This window comes from Marmota monax, unplaced genomic scaffold (genome assembly GCF_021218885.2).
Source record: "Marmota monax isolate L192 unplaced genomic scaffold, Marmota_monax_Labrador192_F-V1.1 WCK01_AAM20220418_F8-fsc00138, whole genome shotgun sequence".
In the NCBI taxonomy this organism is placed as follows: domain Eukaryota; kingdom Metazoa; phylum Chordata; class Mammalia; order Rodentia; family Sciuridae; genus Marmota; species Marmota monax.
In genome coordinates this window covers 1,083,474-1,098,804 of record NW_026692763.1, presented here as the reverse complement: position 1 = coordinate 1,098,804, position 15,331 = coordinate 1,083,474, and the positions used below count along the sequence as shown (strand labels likewise).

Below are 15,331 nucleotides of genomic sequence, written 5' to 3'. Positions count from 1 at the left end.
AGAGACCAGGTGACAGGGGGTCATTCCTGCTGGCCTCTGTTCTGACCTTGCTTTAAGCCAGAAGCCTCTCACCCTTCCCTTGACTCTAAGCCCAGACATTCTTTAAGGAAAGAATATCTACTAGTGTTTTTGGCCACCTGGCCTAGGGCTGAAGGTCAGGGTGGGGACAGGGAGCAGAGCCCTATTTGACATCCTGCTTCAGCAGAACAAAGGAAAGGAAAGGAATATTTTACTGAGTATCCCATCAAGCTGTGTTTTCTACATATTTTCTCATTTTAGTCTCCATGACTACCGTGCAGTATAAGTGCTAGGGCCCCTTTTAAAGGTAAAGAAAGTAAGACTCAGAGAGGTGGAATGATTGGCCCAAGGTCACATTTTGGTAAGAGGCAGGGCCAGGATTCCAAGCCCTTGTGTCAGTTACAATCTGGTGTCCTGTTGTTTTTCTTATTGAGTGAGTCCTCAAGGCGTTGGTCTCTGCATCATCATGGAGTTTTACACTTGGAGGGCTGCAAAGCATCCTAGAAGTTACCCAGGTCCCCTCACCCATCCTTCCAGGTGGTTAGTGCCACCCGATCCCCCTTACTTTAACCCTTTTTAATCTTTCTGTCCTGGTGTGGAGCAACCCTGATGGTCCTCTGGGCCTCCTCTCCTTCAACTGTCCTTTCTGGGCCTGTCTCAGCTGCAGGTTCCCCACCCCTGCAGTTTCTCCCCTTTAGGTGACTCCCCACCTGGCACCAGTGACTGTTGGGCCATGCTGGGAGGAGGCAAGTTGTTAAAGACCTTACTGTGGGCCATGTCCTCTCTCTCTCTCTCTCTCTCTCTCCAGGTTATCCTGACCACATGGTGTTTTCTGAGTTCCGCCGTCGCTTTGATGTCCTGGCCCCACACCTGACAAAGAAACACGGGCGTAACTACATTGTGGTGGATGAGAAGAGGGTAGGCCTAGGTTCCCAGACCACCTGCAGACCCCTCTCACTCGCTCAGACCCCTCTAAGCAGCTGCCCTTCCCAGACCCATCTGCCCTTCCTCCTCTGGAGACAGTGGGTCTGCCTTTGCTCAGGCTCCTGGTTTTGGTCAGCAAGGGTTAAGACAGGGACACTGTGTAGTGGAGAAGGCAGTGTGGGATATGTCTGTAGTAACTGGAGAGGAGTTATCCTCCCTGGAGGCTGAACCTGGGGATGTGTGCTCTCTGGTGAGCCAGGCAATTATCCAAGAGTGAGCAGGGCCAGGGTCTCCCAGTTGGCTGATTAGGTGCTTTGGGTGCCCTAATGATAACACGTAGATCCCTCAGCTTTATTGTTCATGGATCTGGTCCCTGCATCAAGAAGCTGTCTGAGACTGGGGCCAGCTCTTCCTAAGAGCAAGGTTGATATGGCAAGACCTCCTTGGTGCTTGGGTTAGTGTGAGGCTGCTGGGCCTCTTACCAGCCAAGATTGATAAATTCATAACTACAGAAGGGGGGTGGTCTCTGTCATTCAAGGCTATAACCTTGACCCCCAGGGGCAGCTCCTCAGGCAGCCAGAGGGCTCCTTGAGCAGAGGAACCCTCCTTCCCTCTGTATTGGCCTCAATTACCCAGCACTATTCTGAGGGCACCCCAACCTTAGGAGGCTTCCCTAAAAAGGAGGGTACCCTGCAGAATGGGAAGGATGCCCCACAGTGATGCCCAGATGTTCCCCAAGTGCCCCCTCCCCTTGACCTCTGAGTCACAGACCCACAATCATAGAGCCCTCAAAAACCTTTGCTCCATTCTTAGAGCTGCCAGTGTCCTAGGAGACCTTGGTGTGACCTGTCTCATACCCTCTTCTTACTGTCCCTTTAAAAAAATTTTTTTATTTGCTCTTTTTAGATATACATAACAGTAAAGTGCATTTTGACATATTATACATACATGGAGTATACTTATTCTAATTAGGATCCCATCTTGTGGTTGTACATGATGTGGAGTTTCACTGGTCATGTATTCATGTATGAACATAGGGAAGTTATGTTGGATTCATTCTACTGTCTTTCCTCTGCCCATCTCCCTCTCTTCCCTTCATTTCCCCCTCACTGGCCCTTGACTCCCATTCCAGTCTCCCACTCATGGCTACACCCTGCACCTTGCCATCCCTGGAAATGCTTCACCTCCAAAATCTTAAATTCCAGCGTGGCCTTCTCTGAATACAACCTCCTACCTATGGTTCTCATTCTTCTCTTCCTCTTAGGACAACTGGTCTTTGATGTCATCAAGACCTCTAATTTCTGGACCCCACTCCATTCTCTCTATTCTCTCAATTCTTTTCTGATTTTTTTCCCTTTCCCTTTCAGCCTTGAAGCCATGGTCCATCTTGCCATTCACTCAGCCTTTATCACCCCCAGCTCTCCTGAGCCTTCCATGGTACCTGCTCTGCCAAACCCCCACCCCAGAGGCCAGCCTTTGTGCACTACACTCTTCATTTTAAACTCCCAAAGGTTGTGGGAGAAAATGATACAACCATGTAGACTTGAATTCCTACAGATTTATGGTCTTCAGCCTTAGGTGGGCCTTCAGGGTGGCCCGGCAAGTCTTCCATCTGTCCCATCTTTATCTGGCCCTAACCCCCAAATCCTTACCTGCTATTCTATTCTTCGTCTTTCTCCTAAAAATCTTCCCCAACCCTCCTGTAATCTTGCCTTCAAACTCCAATAGAATCAAGCTCTTCCTCCTATCATCTTCAAACTTCTCTTCTGCTTCCTTCCCCGCACCCACCCCTCCTGTGTTGGTGGGAGAATACCCCTTCTCTTTTGTAGTTCCTTCCTCTGTGCTTTGGAATCCATCTCTCCCCCAGGGACCATTCCATCAATGTTAACTCCTCTCATGCTTCAGCCTCTCTCAGTTCTTCTTGCCCTATGAAGAAACATTCTGTAGACTTGTTCTCTGAAAGGAATCTCTGTCAAGCCTCTCAGGCTGGCCTACATTCTGTCTCTCCCTTGTCCTGTACCATCAATGCTTACTTCTGCCAGGAGTGGTAGCACATGTCTGTAATCCCAGAGATGGGGGTCGCTCAGGCAGGAGGATCACAAGTTCAAAGCCAGCCTTAGCAACTTAGCAAAGCCTTAAACAACTTAGTGAGACCCTGTCTCAAAATTTAAAAAAATAAAATAAAAAGGGATGGGGATGTTGTTCAATGGTTAAGTACCCCTGAGTTCAATCCCTGTTCCAAAAAATTAAAAAAACAACAACAATAAACTCCTCTCCTGAGCCCTCACCCCAGCCACCATCCATTTCTTTACCACAGCTGCCTGGTCTCCTCTCCTTGGTACCCTGGGACTGATTTTCTCATCTTCTCATTCCCTCCATGTTGCCAGAATCAATCCTTCAGTCACTTGAATTCTTGGCAACAAGTGACTTTGCTAATGGCTCTCTTCTTTTTGAAACCATCTCTGCTCGCTTCTTTGTAGCCACTCCTAGTTTCCCCATCTCTGTTCTCATCCCCGTGGAGCTGCTCCACTTCTACTCACCCCCTCAGTGAGGTCTCTCTCTCTCTCTCCAATACTCTCTTCTTGGCTGTATCTGTTTTCAATTCTACTCCCTCTTCTTGGACAGCCTCATTCACACCCATCACTTCAATTACCGCATATATATTGATGACTCCCAGATCGATACCTCAGCCCAGGCTTCTCTCCCGAGCTCCAGACAAGCCATTCATAGCCGCCTTTTGAACCTCTCTATCTGTGTTCCTCTTACACCTCAAACCCAGCATGTTCAAACCAAACTCATTCTCTCTCCTCCCAAACCCACTTCTTCCCTGTGTTCCCTGCCTTGGGAGTGACCCCATTATCTGTTTCATTACATAAGTCAGAAACCCCAGCGGTAGCCCTAGATTCCTCCTCCTTCTGTGCCCTCCTCCCCTGTCTTCTTATGTTAGGGAGCTCCCTCTCCTTAGCATCTCCTGCATTTCCCTCTTCTCTTGCCTTTGAGGCAAACTCTAGCCTCCTTTCCTCCTTACACACCTTACACACCTCCTTGGTTACCCCTTCATTCCAGGTGTTGTGAGGTGTGTGGAGCTTCCCCAGAGCATTCTGCCACCTTTGCTCCAGGCCTTTGCTCCTGCTAGTAGCACTACCTAAACTGCCCTCTCCCCTCCTTTCTCTAGCTAATTCTACATGTATCTAAATTCTCAGCCCAAACAATGCCTCTTCCATGGTGCCTTTCAGGACTTCGATGCTTCCTTCTCTATATATTTCCCTTGTCTCACTCCCCAGAAAGACAGTTTGTTCCTCTTGTAGTCACCTCTGCATCCCCACAGTCAAACACAGTCTCCGACACTGCAGAAGCCCACCAGAAGGGCTTGTAGGAATAAATAATAGACTGCCGGGGGGAGGAAAGGGAGGACTGAATCTGGAGCTGGGGAGGCACGAACTGGCCTCCTGACCCAGGCCTCTCTTCTCAGGCGGTGGAGGAGCTCCTGGAGTCCTTGGACCTGGAGAAGAGCAGCTGCTGCATGGGCCTGAGCCGGGTGAGTTGCTCTACAGGAAGGTAGTCAGGTCCTCTCTCCTTGGTGGCCTTGGTCAGGTGGCTGCTCCTCTCCTCCTGTTCTCTCTCCTCCTCAGTCAGGCTTCAGAAATCTCCCCGGCACCCTTCTGAGTCCTGCCTCACAAACTGCACAGACGCTCAGAGGCTGCTGCTTCTTGCAAGGTGCCCACTTCAGGGCCAGGAGCCAGGGGTATAGGTATTCTAGGGGCAGCAACCTTGACTCTCTGCCCTCTGGACAACGGGGCTCGCTCTGGTGTCAGGAGGGAGTGGGTTGGAAGGTAGCCTGAGTCCTGTGTGGGGAGTGGAGGGACAGAAGGACTGGACTCAGAGGAAGTGGGCCAGGAGACTGAAAGGCTGTAGGGAGAGTGCCCCAGAGGGCAGAGCCCCCATTAGAGAGTCTTCTAGGGCTGCCAGGGTTGAGAAGAGCAAGCAGGACACGGAGAAGCAGTGCTGCTACCACCTGCCCACAGGCCAGATTCCTCATCTGAATGGAATGTGATGATAAAAGGCAGTCACACCCAGCCCTGGGTGCAGTGTGCTATCTTCCACACCAGAGGGTCAGCCAAGCGCTCCTTCCACAGGCAGAGAGCCCTGCACGTCCCTCTCCCCAGACAGGGACACTTGGACAGGCAGCATTGGTGTATGTGCTCTGAGGGTTGAGGTGGAAGGGAGGGCAGTGGGGAGCCAGTTCTGGGCCCATCCTTCTGTCAGCAGAGAGGGAAGGAACTCTGGGCCCCAGAGCCTCTTGGGGAGTGGAAGGTGGAAGGAGGAGGTACTGTGTGTGACTTGTCCCCTCTGTTCTCGGTCCTTCCTTTCTGCATTTTGAGTCAGGGTCTTGGTTTTCCTACCCTTCCTCACTGTGAATCCCTTTCCCTCCATCCTTGTGTCTTTGTGGCTTCCCGTCTGCCATCTTTGGCTTTCTGTCTTCCTTTGGGCCTCAGCAATCCTTGCTGCTCTCTGTTTCTTACTTTCTGATCCTGTTTGTTCCTGTCTCTCTCTTTGTCCGGTGTCTGTTGGTGGTCCCACCCTCTTTTGCTGTCATTTCTGGTTTTGGTCTCTGTCTTTCACCTCCTTTGGTCTCTGTTCTGTCACCTCCTTCTCTCTGGTCACCCCCCTTCCCAGGCTTTTCTTAGGCCCAGGGACTTTCAGCTGGGCTTCCTCTCTGGGGCTGGCTGCAGTTGAGGACATGCCCTAGGCTGCTTGGTGTCTCAGAGGTAAGCTCACACTCAGGATTTTCCACAGTCTACAGCCATTTCAGCCAGCCGCACAGCTGCTGGGTGACACTGGGACTGGTGGTACCCCTCCAAACAGGTTTCCAGGTTCCTAGGCATATCCCAGGCAGGAGTGGGCCTGTACAGACTGATCCTCTTCTGGTTGGTGTCTCAGACCTTCCATCCTGAGTCCTCCCTAAAGCCCAGCTAAGGCAGGGGAGCCCCAGGGCCCAGTCTTGGGGGCACAGCTTGGGGGCAAGGTTGAGTGTTTGCTCACACCTGGTTGGGTGAGAAGGCTCCAGTCTTATAGGCTGTGGGTTGTATCAACTGATGGGGGACAACTCCCTGTGTGGTCGTCAGTCTTCAGAGGAGGGGTCTTCACATGAACCCAGAGGGTCCTGAGGTTTCAGGCAAGGACTTGGGGAGCCTGAAAGCCTCCTGACATTGTAAGATTTGTGTGAATGGCCGTGAGCTTTCACCTAATACTCAGAGGTACTCTTGGCCCCAGGAATGTCCAAAAGAGATTTGAAGCTCACTGCTCTAGCTCAGGACCATTCTTTCTCTGCTCATTATGTTTCTGGGTCATTCTCTGTCCCCTGTGCTGGCATCTCCCTCTTGCCCTGGCATAGAGATGGCTGTGTGTGCTAACCAAACATGTTTGCCCACCTCCGGGGGGAACTGGATATTCCCTCCCCACCCTCTCACTGGAATTTCAGGCTCACACATTATGGGAAATTTAGGATCATGTTAAGCTCGAGACCCATGGGAGACTTCACTTAGCCCTCCCTTGTGAGATTTGGGGAAGTGTCACAAAGGCCTGAGCTAGCTTTTTCCAAGACCAGACTCTGGGATGAGGCTTCTGTGAAGTTGCCAGAGGCAAAGCTTCCTCAGCAGAAAGTTTAGGCCCTCTTCCCATTTCCCAAAGAGGGTCTTGGGATTCATCCCTATGGTTCCGAGTACATTTTCATAAATTGGGTTTCCTGTGGAATTCCTATCTTCTCTGCCCCTTCAAAAGGGAGTCTTCCGTGTTCTGAGCCAGGTGTAGGTCCACACATACCAGGTGTATCTCTTTGCCCTCTCAAGGGCACCGGAGTCTCTCTTCACCTGACCAATCCCCGTCCCCATTTCTCTTTGTAGGGAAATTTTACCTAGCCCCAGCTCAGAGCAGCAAGGAGTGAGCCGAAAGGCTGGGTGTGGGGGTGTCCAGCTGGTTCCTTACTCTCTGTCCTCCAGCCCCCAAACCTGTATGACGAGTCCCTTGACAGAGCCAACTCCCGCCCACCTCACTGGCTTCTTCATGAGAAGATGAAACCTGGGTGTGTGGGGGGTGGAGCATTGGTACATGAGAGGACACCTCTGGAATGAAACTGAGCAGCAGGGCGAGAAGGACAGGAGCTTCCCACCGCCCCATCCCCCTTCTTCCTCACACGCTGCTTCCTGGACCATCCCACACCCAGACTTCACCATCCTCTTCACCTGGTCCCAGGCACCTGGAGCCAGTGGTTAAGATCAATAGTAAAGCCTGGCATAGGGGGCATTGACAGCCACCGATGTGGCTGAAAGGTGTCTCTTCCCTGTCTGACCCGTGATGGCTTCATTTCCCTCCTTGCCCCAGGTGTCTTCCCTTTGGCTTCCCTGCCTTTCATCTGTCTTTGATTTCCTACCTGGCTCCTCCTCCGGGTTCAAATCCTCCCCATCCCAGCCTGGCCCTTCCCCACTCACCCTCCCCGAGCTGCTTCCTGCTCCTTCTTGCTCCTCCCCTCCTCTCTTGGACAAAGTGGATTTTCAGGCTCTTCCCAAACCAGGGGCCACACTTCCTGACCTGCCGGCTCCCTGTGCCAGCTACTTATCCCTCCAGCTCCTCACCTTGCCTCCCTTTCCTTCCCTGGGCTGTCCTGACCAGTCTCAGGTGTTTACCTGGCTGCTTTTCCCCCACAGGTGTTCTTCCGGGCAGGCACGTTGGCGCGACTGGAGGAGCAGCGGGATGAGCAGACCAGTAGACACCTAACCCTGTTCCAGGCGGCCTGCAGGGGCTACCTTGCCCGCCAGCACTTCAAGAAGAGAAAGGTGCTTCTCTGTGGACACCCCACCCTACATGGGCACAGCTGAGTTCTGGGGGAGGTGGGAATGCAGGAAACATGTAGGACAGGAAATCTTGAGCTTATGGGTTTTCACCTGAGGAAGAGGCACCATGGCTACGTGGGATCTCCCATGGGTCTCAAGCTCAACATGACCCCCTCTCCCAAGGGCACCATGCCCTGGGCCAGGGTGGGGAGCACACTGGTATGCCCAGCAGCAGGACCATGCATCCTGGTTGGAGGGCTCAGTAGAGGGGGGGTGGGAAGTAGGGCCCAGGCAAAGGTGGGCTCTGGATCACGGGCTGCTCCATGAAGATTAAGGAGCTGTGTCAGCGACTCCTTTTCTTATTAGCAAGTCCATAAAACAGCCAGCACTGCCGCCTCTTGTGTTTCAGCAAGATTAGGTTTTATAGCACAGCTAGGCCAGGGTGCTAGTAATAATCAGGCAGCAAATAAAGCAGATGAAATTATTCCTAATAACAGTGGAGTGGTTAGTGCCCAGTATGGTGCTCCCAGGCTGCCCACTCTCTGAGAGATGGAGGGAGGCAGGGGGCAAGGTGGGGATGGATAAGGTCTGACTCTGGGTCAGGGGGCCAGAGGAGTAGGCCCAGGGGCTGTGTTGGTGGTGGGTAAATTCCCTGACCAGGCTTGGCCAGGGGACTGAGAGCCATCTTCACCTCAACTGCAGATCCAGGACCTGGCCATTCGCTGTGTACAAAAGAACATCAAGAAGAACAAAGGGGTGAAGGACTGGCCCTGGTGGAAGCTCTTTACCACTGTTCGACCCCTCATCGAAGTACAGCTGTCAGAGGAGCAGATTCGCAACAAAGACGTAAGCAACCACTTGGGCACGGCTAGGTCACTGCAAAGAACCCACTTGTGAAAGGGTTTATCTTGGGCTCCAAGATGTTTCTATGTCCCATGAGCTGGTGTCCAGTGTTCTTAAACTATGCCCATCAAGCAGGTTCCCTCTGGGATTGTGCTAGGGCCCCTGGGTAGCCATTATTTTTTAATATTTATTTTTTAGTTGGACATAATACCTTTATTTTATTGTTTTATATATGGTGCTGAGGATCGAACCCAGGACCCCGCACGTGCCAGGCAAGCGCTCTATTGCTGAGCCACAACCCCAGCCCCCATTGGGTAGCCTTTTAGGATGGAATCTTGACATCCTCAGGTTATAGGGAAGGGCCTAGGAACAGGAGCCACAACTCTTCCTTTGAGAATGTGCCTTCCCCATGTCCTGGTCAGACCTGAGCTTCATCAGCTTTATTTGACACAGGTATACAGACCCTGGGCCCCAACTCCTCAGAGTGCCCCACTTTGTCCTCCTTGCTTCACCCTAGGAGGAGATCCAACAGCTGCGGAGCAAGCTTGAGAAGGTGGAAAAGGAGCGAAACGAGCTGCGGCTCAACAGTGACCGGCTGGAGACCCGGGTGAGTGACTGCTGGCACCAGAGAAATGGCCCACCATCTAGGGCGCCCCGGCCTTCAGAAGTTCCCCTGCAATTCTGGCTGAGTGAGGCAGGTTTTTCACCTGGGTAGTGACCCCCCTCCCCCAACCCCAGATCTCAGAGCTGACATCGGAGCTGACAGATGAACGTAACACGGGAGAGTCCGCCTCCCAGCTGCTGGACGCGGAGACAGCGGAGAGGCTCCGAGCTGAGAAGGAAATGAAGGAGCTGCAGGTAAGGGCAGGGCCAGGGTGAGCCCTGAAGGCTAGTGACTGCAACAGTCTGCTCCCTCAAGGCCAGTTGGCATCTTCTCCACTGGCTCAGATCCCCGTCTGCCCTGGGTAAGCGTGTGGTCTGTTGGGGGTCAGGGTGTGAGTGGGTCTAGGGGAGGGTCAGGATGTACACCTCATAATCCCCTCTCCTGCAGACCCAGTATGATGCACTGAAGAAGCAAATGGAAGTGATGGAGATGGAGGTGATGGAGGCCCGGCTCATCCGGGCAGCTGAGATCAACGGGGAAGTGGATGATGATGATGCAGGTGGGTCTGACACAGAGGAGCTGAGCAGTGGCCTGAGAGATACCCACCCAGATACCCACCCCCGGGCAGTTGTGCCCCTTGTCCAGGCCTGTCTCCCCTCTGAGGGCTATTATAGGACTGAAATAAGTAGATGAGAAAACAGAGGTGCTGATAAGTACAGGGATTAACAACCATGAGAATGACAGTGTCTGAGGGCCATCATCTTGACAGTCCTTAGGAAGGGGTCAGCACATGTCACCACAGCACCCTCCTCTAGTCTTCTCCCTTTTAGTGCCCATGGCTCCTTCCTGCCCCTCCTTCCCCTCTGCCCCTTCTTGGGGATTCTCAGCACTTCTGTCCTCCCTTATCTGCCCCCCACCCCACAGGGGGCGAGTGGCGGCTAAAGTATGAGCGAGCCGTGCGGGAAGTGGACTTCACCAAGAAGCGGCTCCAGCAGGAGTTAGAAGACAAACTGGAGGTGGAGCAGCAGAGCAAGAGGCAGCTGGAGAGGCGGGTGAGGCTGGCCAGGGAGCAGGAGTCTGTGCTTGAGAGGGCTGGGGCCTCAGCACCAGTGAGTGTCAGCCCAGTGAGTGGCTCGAGGCAGGCAGGCCTCAGGAAGAATAGGGTGGGCATGTTGGCCTGTCCTGCAGGGACAACCAAGAGCATCTTAGTTTCCCGCACCTCATCCCTCATCCTGGGATCTTCCTCTTTTCCATCTATCTCCCTCACCTCTTTCCACCAATACTTATGAGTTTTTCAATGGCTGCTGACCTTGTACCTCATCTCGTCCTCTAGCTTGGGGACCTACAGGCAGATAGTGATGAAAGCCAGCGGGCTCTGCAGCAACTTAAGAAGAAGTGCCAGCGACTAACAGCTGAGCTGCAGGACACCAAGCTGCACCTGGAGGGCCAGCAAGTCCGCAACCATGAGCTGGAGAAGAAGCAGAGGAGGTGGGTGGCCCCCTGCCCTGGGCTCAGAGAGTCTTCTAGAGTGACTACAGATAGGGTTCCCTCATCCTTTCAGGGAGGAAAGGACCTGAATTTGACCAGGAACCTTGCCTGCATGGTCATTGGTCCTGGCATGTGAATGGGGACTTACTCCTGCCTCCAGCGATATCTTGGATCAGATCCCCACACTGAAGGCCTGCACAGGCCTCTGCTCAGATATGCTCCTCCCAGTGTGCTCCTGTCACCCTGTCCCATGCCTAGTGAGGACTGGCATTAGCCAGGCCCCATGCAGAACCACCTCATCCCTGTCCCTGCCCCTTGCCCCTACCCGGCTCTGTCTGCGTTGCTCTCACTTGCCTCAGCTACACAAACACACTCTCCTGACGAATGTTGAATGTCGTTAAACTACCGTGCCACTTCCATCTCATTATGGTAATGACACAAAGGAGGGGGGCAGCCCTCACAGGAGAAAATCCAATCTAAATTAATTTCCCTGGCTGGGGATGGGAATGGGACGCCTTTATTAGCAGCACCGAGAAGCCCACACACCCTGGGAACAGCAGGGTGCCCTAGGGAGCGGGAACAGTGCCCATTTCCCCTCTGCTGAAGGGCTTCTGGCAGAGGCATCAGTTGCCTTTGTGAAGGGCAGACACACCCCCTGCCCTGGGAGTGAGGGGGCAGTGTGGAGCCCTCCCAGCTCCCAACTACCAGGGTCACCCTGAGCCTCCTGAACTCCCTGCTGCCTTCTCTACTGGCTGTCACTCTGAGGAGAGTGAGGGGAAGTAGGAAGATTTTCTGTCCCTCCCAGCACATGATCCATGTCCCCCATTCTTATCTTTACCCCTACTCTGCCCTTTTATCCAAAGACTGGCACCCTTGCTGGACCCCCCTCCTGAGCACCCTAATGACAGTGCCAGCTTGGCCTAGTTACCATGTCACCACACTCCCTGCTGGGCAACTTATTAGGTTTCAGCTGCCCGGAGTTTTCTTTTCTTTTTTTATTGGGGGGAGGTGTTCAATTTCCACAGGAACCTGATTAGCTATTCAGAGAAGGTGTTAAGAGGGATTTCAGCAATTTGCTCCTTATTTAGAGTCACTGGGCGGGAAATGGAAGGCTGAGAAGTGAGGAGTGGAGAAGGAGGCCTGTGGCTGTGGAAGCACGCTGCCAGCTGGGCCTGGCGGGAATGCTGGCCTCCAACCCAGTGTGGGGTGTCCTGGTGGTGACCTAGGTTCTGCTGGGGCAAGTGGCCCTGGCCAAAGGCAGATGCCCAGTGTCAGGGTCAGGAGCCAGCAGCCAAGTGCACAGAGGCTGAGTTGAATTGTGAGATGTGAGCAGGATGAGGCAGGACGTCCATTCCTACCCATTCCCATGCCCACTCTGCCCTCACCCTGGCTCCTCATTCTTTGATCTTTTGAAATGGCAAAGGTAGAGACTTAACTCCAAAGAAGAGAGTCTGTCTGCCTTTTTCCCAGGAGCAGACCCCACAGAAAGGGCCTCTTTAATGAAATGCCCCAGACCAAGGCATGGCTACTCAGCAGGGCTTCAGTAGCTTGACCTATTACCTCTGAATATCACTCCCACCTCACTGCTGTCCCAAAGTTAGGGCTATATGCCCCCCAACCCTGCTTATGCCTCATCCAAATACGGGGTACCACTTCCCAGCAGTCTCTGTGTGGGGGACCCCAACTCCACCTGTACCTGAGGAGGTCACGATGCTCCCTCACAGGTTTGACAGTGAGCTCTCACAAGCACATGAGGAGGCCCAGCGGGAGAAGCTGCAGCGGGAGAAGCTGCAGCGGGAGAAGGACATGCTTCTTGCTGAAGCTTTTAGCCTGAAGCAGCAACTGGAGGTATGTGGTGCCACCTTCCATGTCCCATCCCCCCAAGAGGCTGGGACCCGCCCTGCGCCATCCTCGTCTTCTCTTTTGCTCCAGGAAAAAGACATGGACATTGCGGGATTCACACAGAAAGTCGTCTCATTGGAGGCTGAGCTCCAGGACATTTCTTCCCAAGAGTCTAAGGACGAGGCCTCTCTGGCCAAGGTCAAGAAGCAGCTCCGGGACCTGGAGGCCAAAGTCAAGGATCAGGAAGAGGAGCTAGATGAGCAGGCGGGGACCATCCAGATGCTGGAGCAGGTGCCTGAGGCTTGGCCAAGGGAGGGAGGAGGCATGGCAGGAACCACTGTCATCCCACCACTAACCCAGGGTATGGGCCAAAGGAGTGCAAGATCCACATTCATTTATTCATTCACCTCTTCACTTACAAAATGTTGAGTGAGCCCAGGATCTGTGCCAGCCACAGTGTGAAGACAGTTAAGCTTTTTCAAAAACAAATCTTGATTGAGCTCTAGTAGTGAGGGGCTCAGGAGGCACTGCAGCCAGCAGGCCATGAGCTCACCCAGCCTGCCACTGAGCTGCCAAGTCCATTCAGGGAGCTAGAGCCTGCAGACCAAGTAGAAAAGCTGCAGGATTGTCCCCACCCCCAGCAGTCTCTCCCTGGGCCTGTGCCAGACATCTAGTCAGGGAATCCAGCTTCTCTGGAGAATCCTGCTGCCATTAGAGCAAAAATGTGTGCAAGCAAAGGGAACTGCTGGCAGAGATGTTCCCTGCTCCTAAGGTAAAACCCAGGCCCAACTCCCAATCACCTCCAGGCCAAGCTGCGTCTAGAGATGGAGATGGAGCGGGTGAGACAGACCCATTCCAAGGAGATGGAGAGCCGGGATGAGGAGGTCGAGGAGGCCCGGCAGTCATGTCAGAAGAAGGTATGGTGTCTGGGCCCTTATTTACCAGTATAAACACCTGTTGCTCCGTAACCACTTTAGAGTGAGGGGCTTTGTTTCCCTGCCTTAGCCACCCTATCTTCCACTGAGATTCTGGACCTAGAATCTCTTCTCAGAATACCTGCATGGGCTGGGATGTGTCCCTTAGAGCCTGCAGACTCTGTCTACCTGTCCTGATCTGGGGGTGTCCATCACCAGCTAGCCTGGCCCAACAGGTCCTCACTCTGCAATGAGTTTTACTGTGGCCCAGGTAGCTGTGTGATCTGCCATCCCGTCCTCTTAAGCTTCTGTGAGATTCTAGGAATTTGGAGTTTGGGTTCTGACCTCTCTGGGGTCACCCATGCTCTGCCCTGCCCTACTGTTTTCTTGCGGTGGGAGACCCATCAGGGAACGGGACTGCCTGACCCTGGTCTCCATTCCCCATGGCACTCCAGTTAAAGCAGATGGAAGTGCAGCTTGAGGAAGAGTATGAAGACAAGCAGAAGGCGCTGCGGGAGAAGAGGGAGCTAGAGAGCAAGCTTGCCGCACTGAGCGACCAGGTATAGGGGCCCGCCATCTGCCTGTCCCACCAGCCTGGGGATGAGAGAGCAGGGGCCAAGAAGCTGGGATGGGTGAGGTTGGGGAGAGCTCTAGAGTACCCACCTGTGCTGCTCTGGGGCTATCACCTATGGGATGGGGACATCCCCGTACATTGGCACACCCAGGCCAATGTATGTTGGTTGGTGTGATCCTGGCATATTCAGTATTCTTGCTCATTTGGGTGACCCTGAGAATGAGGGCAGGGATGAAGAGTGGACTTGGGAAAGACAGGAGGAGGCCCTGTGGTAAAGCCCAGAGTCCCAACTGCTGGTGTCTACCAGGTGAGCCAGCGGGACTTTGAGTCAGAGAAGCGGCTGCGGAAAGATCTGAAGCGCACCAAGGCCCTGCTGGCAGATGCCCAGATCATGCTGGACCACCTGAAGAACAACGCCCCCAGCAAGAGGGAGATCGCCCAGCTAAAGAACCAGGTATCTTTACTGAAAGGAAGTTATTGGTTCCAGGAACAAGGGAGCTTGTTTTCAGTTTTTTTTTGCTTTTTTTTTTTTAATATCTCTCTCGCTTCCCATGGGTTCTTGAGTTCTTGGGAAGGAGAGTGACAGGAATGTGGGGAGAAGTCCTCTGTAGCAACCAAAGCCCCCAGGGTCTTTGTATGTTGTGCAACCTGACTGCCAAACCCTGGGGTGGTGTGGGCATGGCCTGGTGCCCACACCCCTGTTGTGGGAGGAATGCCTGTGTGTGCACCACAGCATGGCTGTGGCCTTGGGTCTGAAGTGAGTAGAGGAGGAAGAGAGCATCTGGGCCCCCTCTGCCCTTTGAGCACCCTGCACATCCCTCCTGCCTCCTGGGAGTGGCTGATGTTTCTCCCTGGGGTGGGGTGGCTCTGTGTCCAGCTGGAGGAGTCAGAGTTCACTTGTGCAGCAGCCGTTAAAGCACGGAAAGCAATGGAGGTAGAGATCGAAGACCTTCACCTACAGATTGATGACATCGTCAAGGCCAAAACAGCGGTAAGGGTCCGGGTGTCCATGGCAGAGATTGGGGGAGGGAAAACAGAATCATGACAGTGGCTGCCTTCACCCCAGATGGGTTTCTTCATGACAGGGCTTTCTGCAAAGACAGTGGTCTCCTATCCTCTGCCTCTCTCCACTCAGAGCACAGGCCCTGGAGGAGGGAGCCATCCAAGGCCCATCTCCCTGTTTAACCACCCGCTTTCGGGAGCTTGGCCACTTGGCCACAGGCCCCAGCACCATAAATAAAGGCAGCTAATGTGGCTGAGGGATGTAAACAGGTACCTGGAGATTAGCAGAAGC

At 53.5% G+C, this 15,331-nt stretch overlaps 1 protein-coding gene across 17 annotated transcripts in view; it reads left to right on the top strand.

The window, feature by feature from the left end:
- Positions 1 to 15,331, top strand: part of Myo18a (myosin XVIIIA) — a 98,129-nt gene that overhangs the window by 64,840 nt on the left and 17,958 nt on the right. For all 17 annotated transcript variants that reach the window (XM_058580056.1, XM_058580054.1, XM_058580055.1 and 14 more), the window contains 15 exons: positions 827 to 936; positions 4,415 to 4,480; positions 7,647 to 7,775; positions 8,475 to 8,618; positions 9,133 to 9,222; positions 9,354 to 9,473; positions 9,667 to 9,778; positions 10,144 to 10,271; positions 10,553 to 10,707; positions 12,432 to 12,555; positions 12,640 to 12,840; positions 13,356 to 13,466; positions 13,919 to 14,023; positions 14,345 to 14,491; positions 14,915 to 15,028. In XM_058580056.1, the coding sequence (XP_058436039.1) occupies positions 827 to 936; positions 4,415 to 4,480; positions 7,647 to 7,775; positions 8,475 to 8,618; positions 9,133 to 9,222; positions 9,354 to 9,473; positions 9,667 to 9,778; positions 10,144 to 10,271; positions 10,553 to 10,707; positions 12,432 to 12,555; positions 12,640 to 12,840; positions 13,356 to 13,466; positions 13,919 to 14,023; positions 14,345 to 14,491; positions 14,915 to 15,028 (1,856 nt within the window). The remainder of the gene's footprint in view (positions 1 to 826; positions 937 to 4,414; positions 4,481 to 7,646; positions 7,776 to 8,474; positions 8,619 to 9,132; positions 9,223 to 9,353; positions 9,474 to 9,666; positions 9,779 to 10,143; positions 10,272 to 10,552; positions 10,708 to 12,431; positions 12,556 to 12,639; positions 12,841 to 13,355; positions 13,467 to 13,918; positions 14,024 to 14,344; positions 14,492 to 14,914; positions 15,029 to 15,331) is intronic.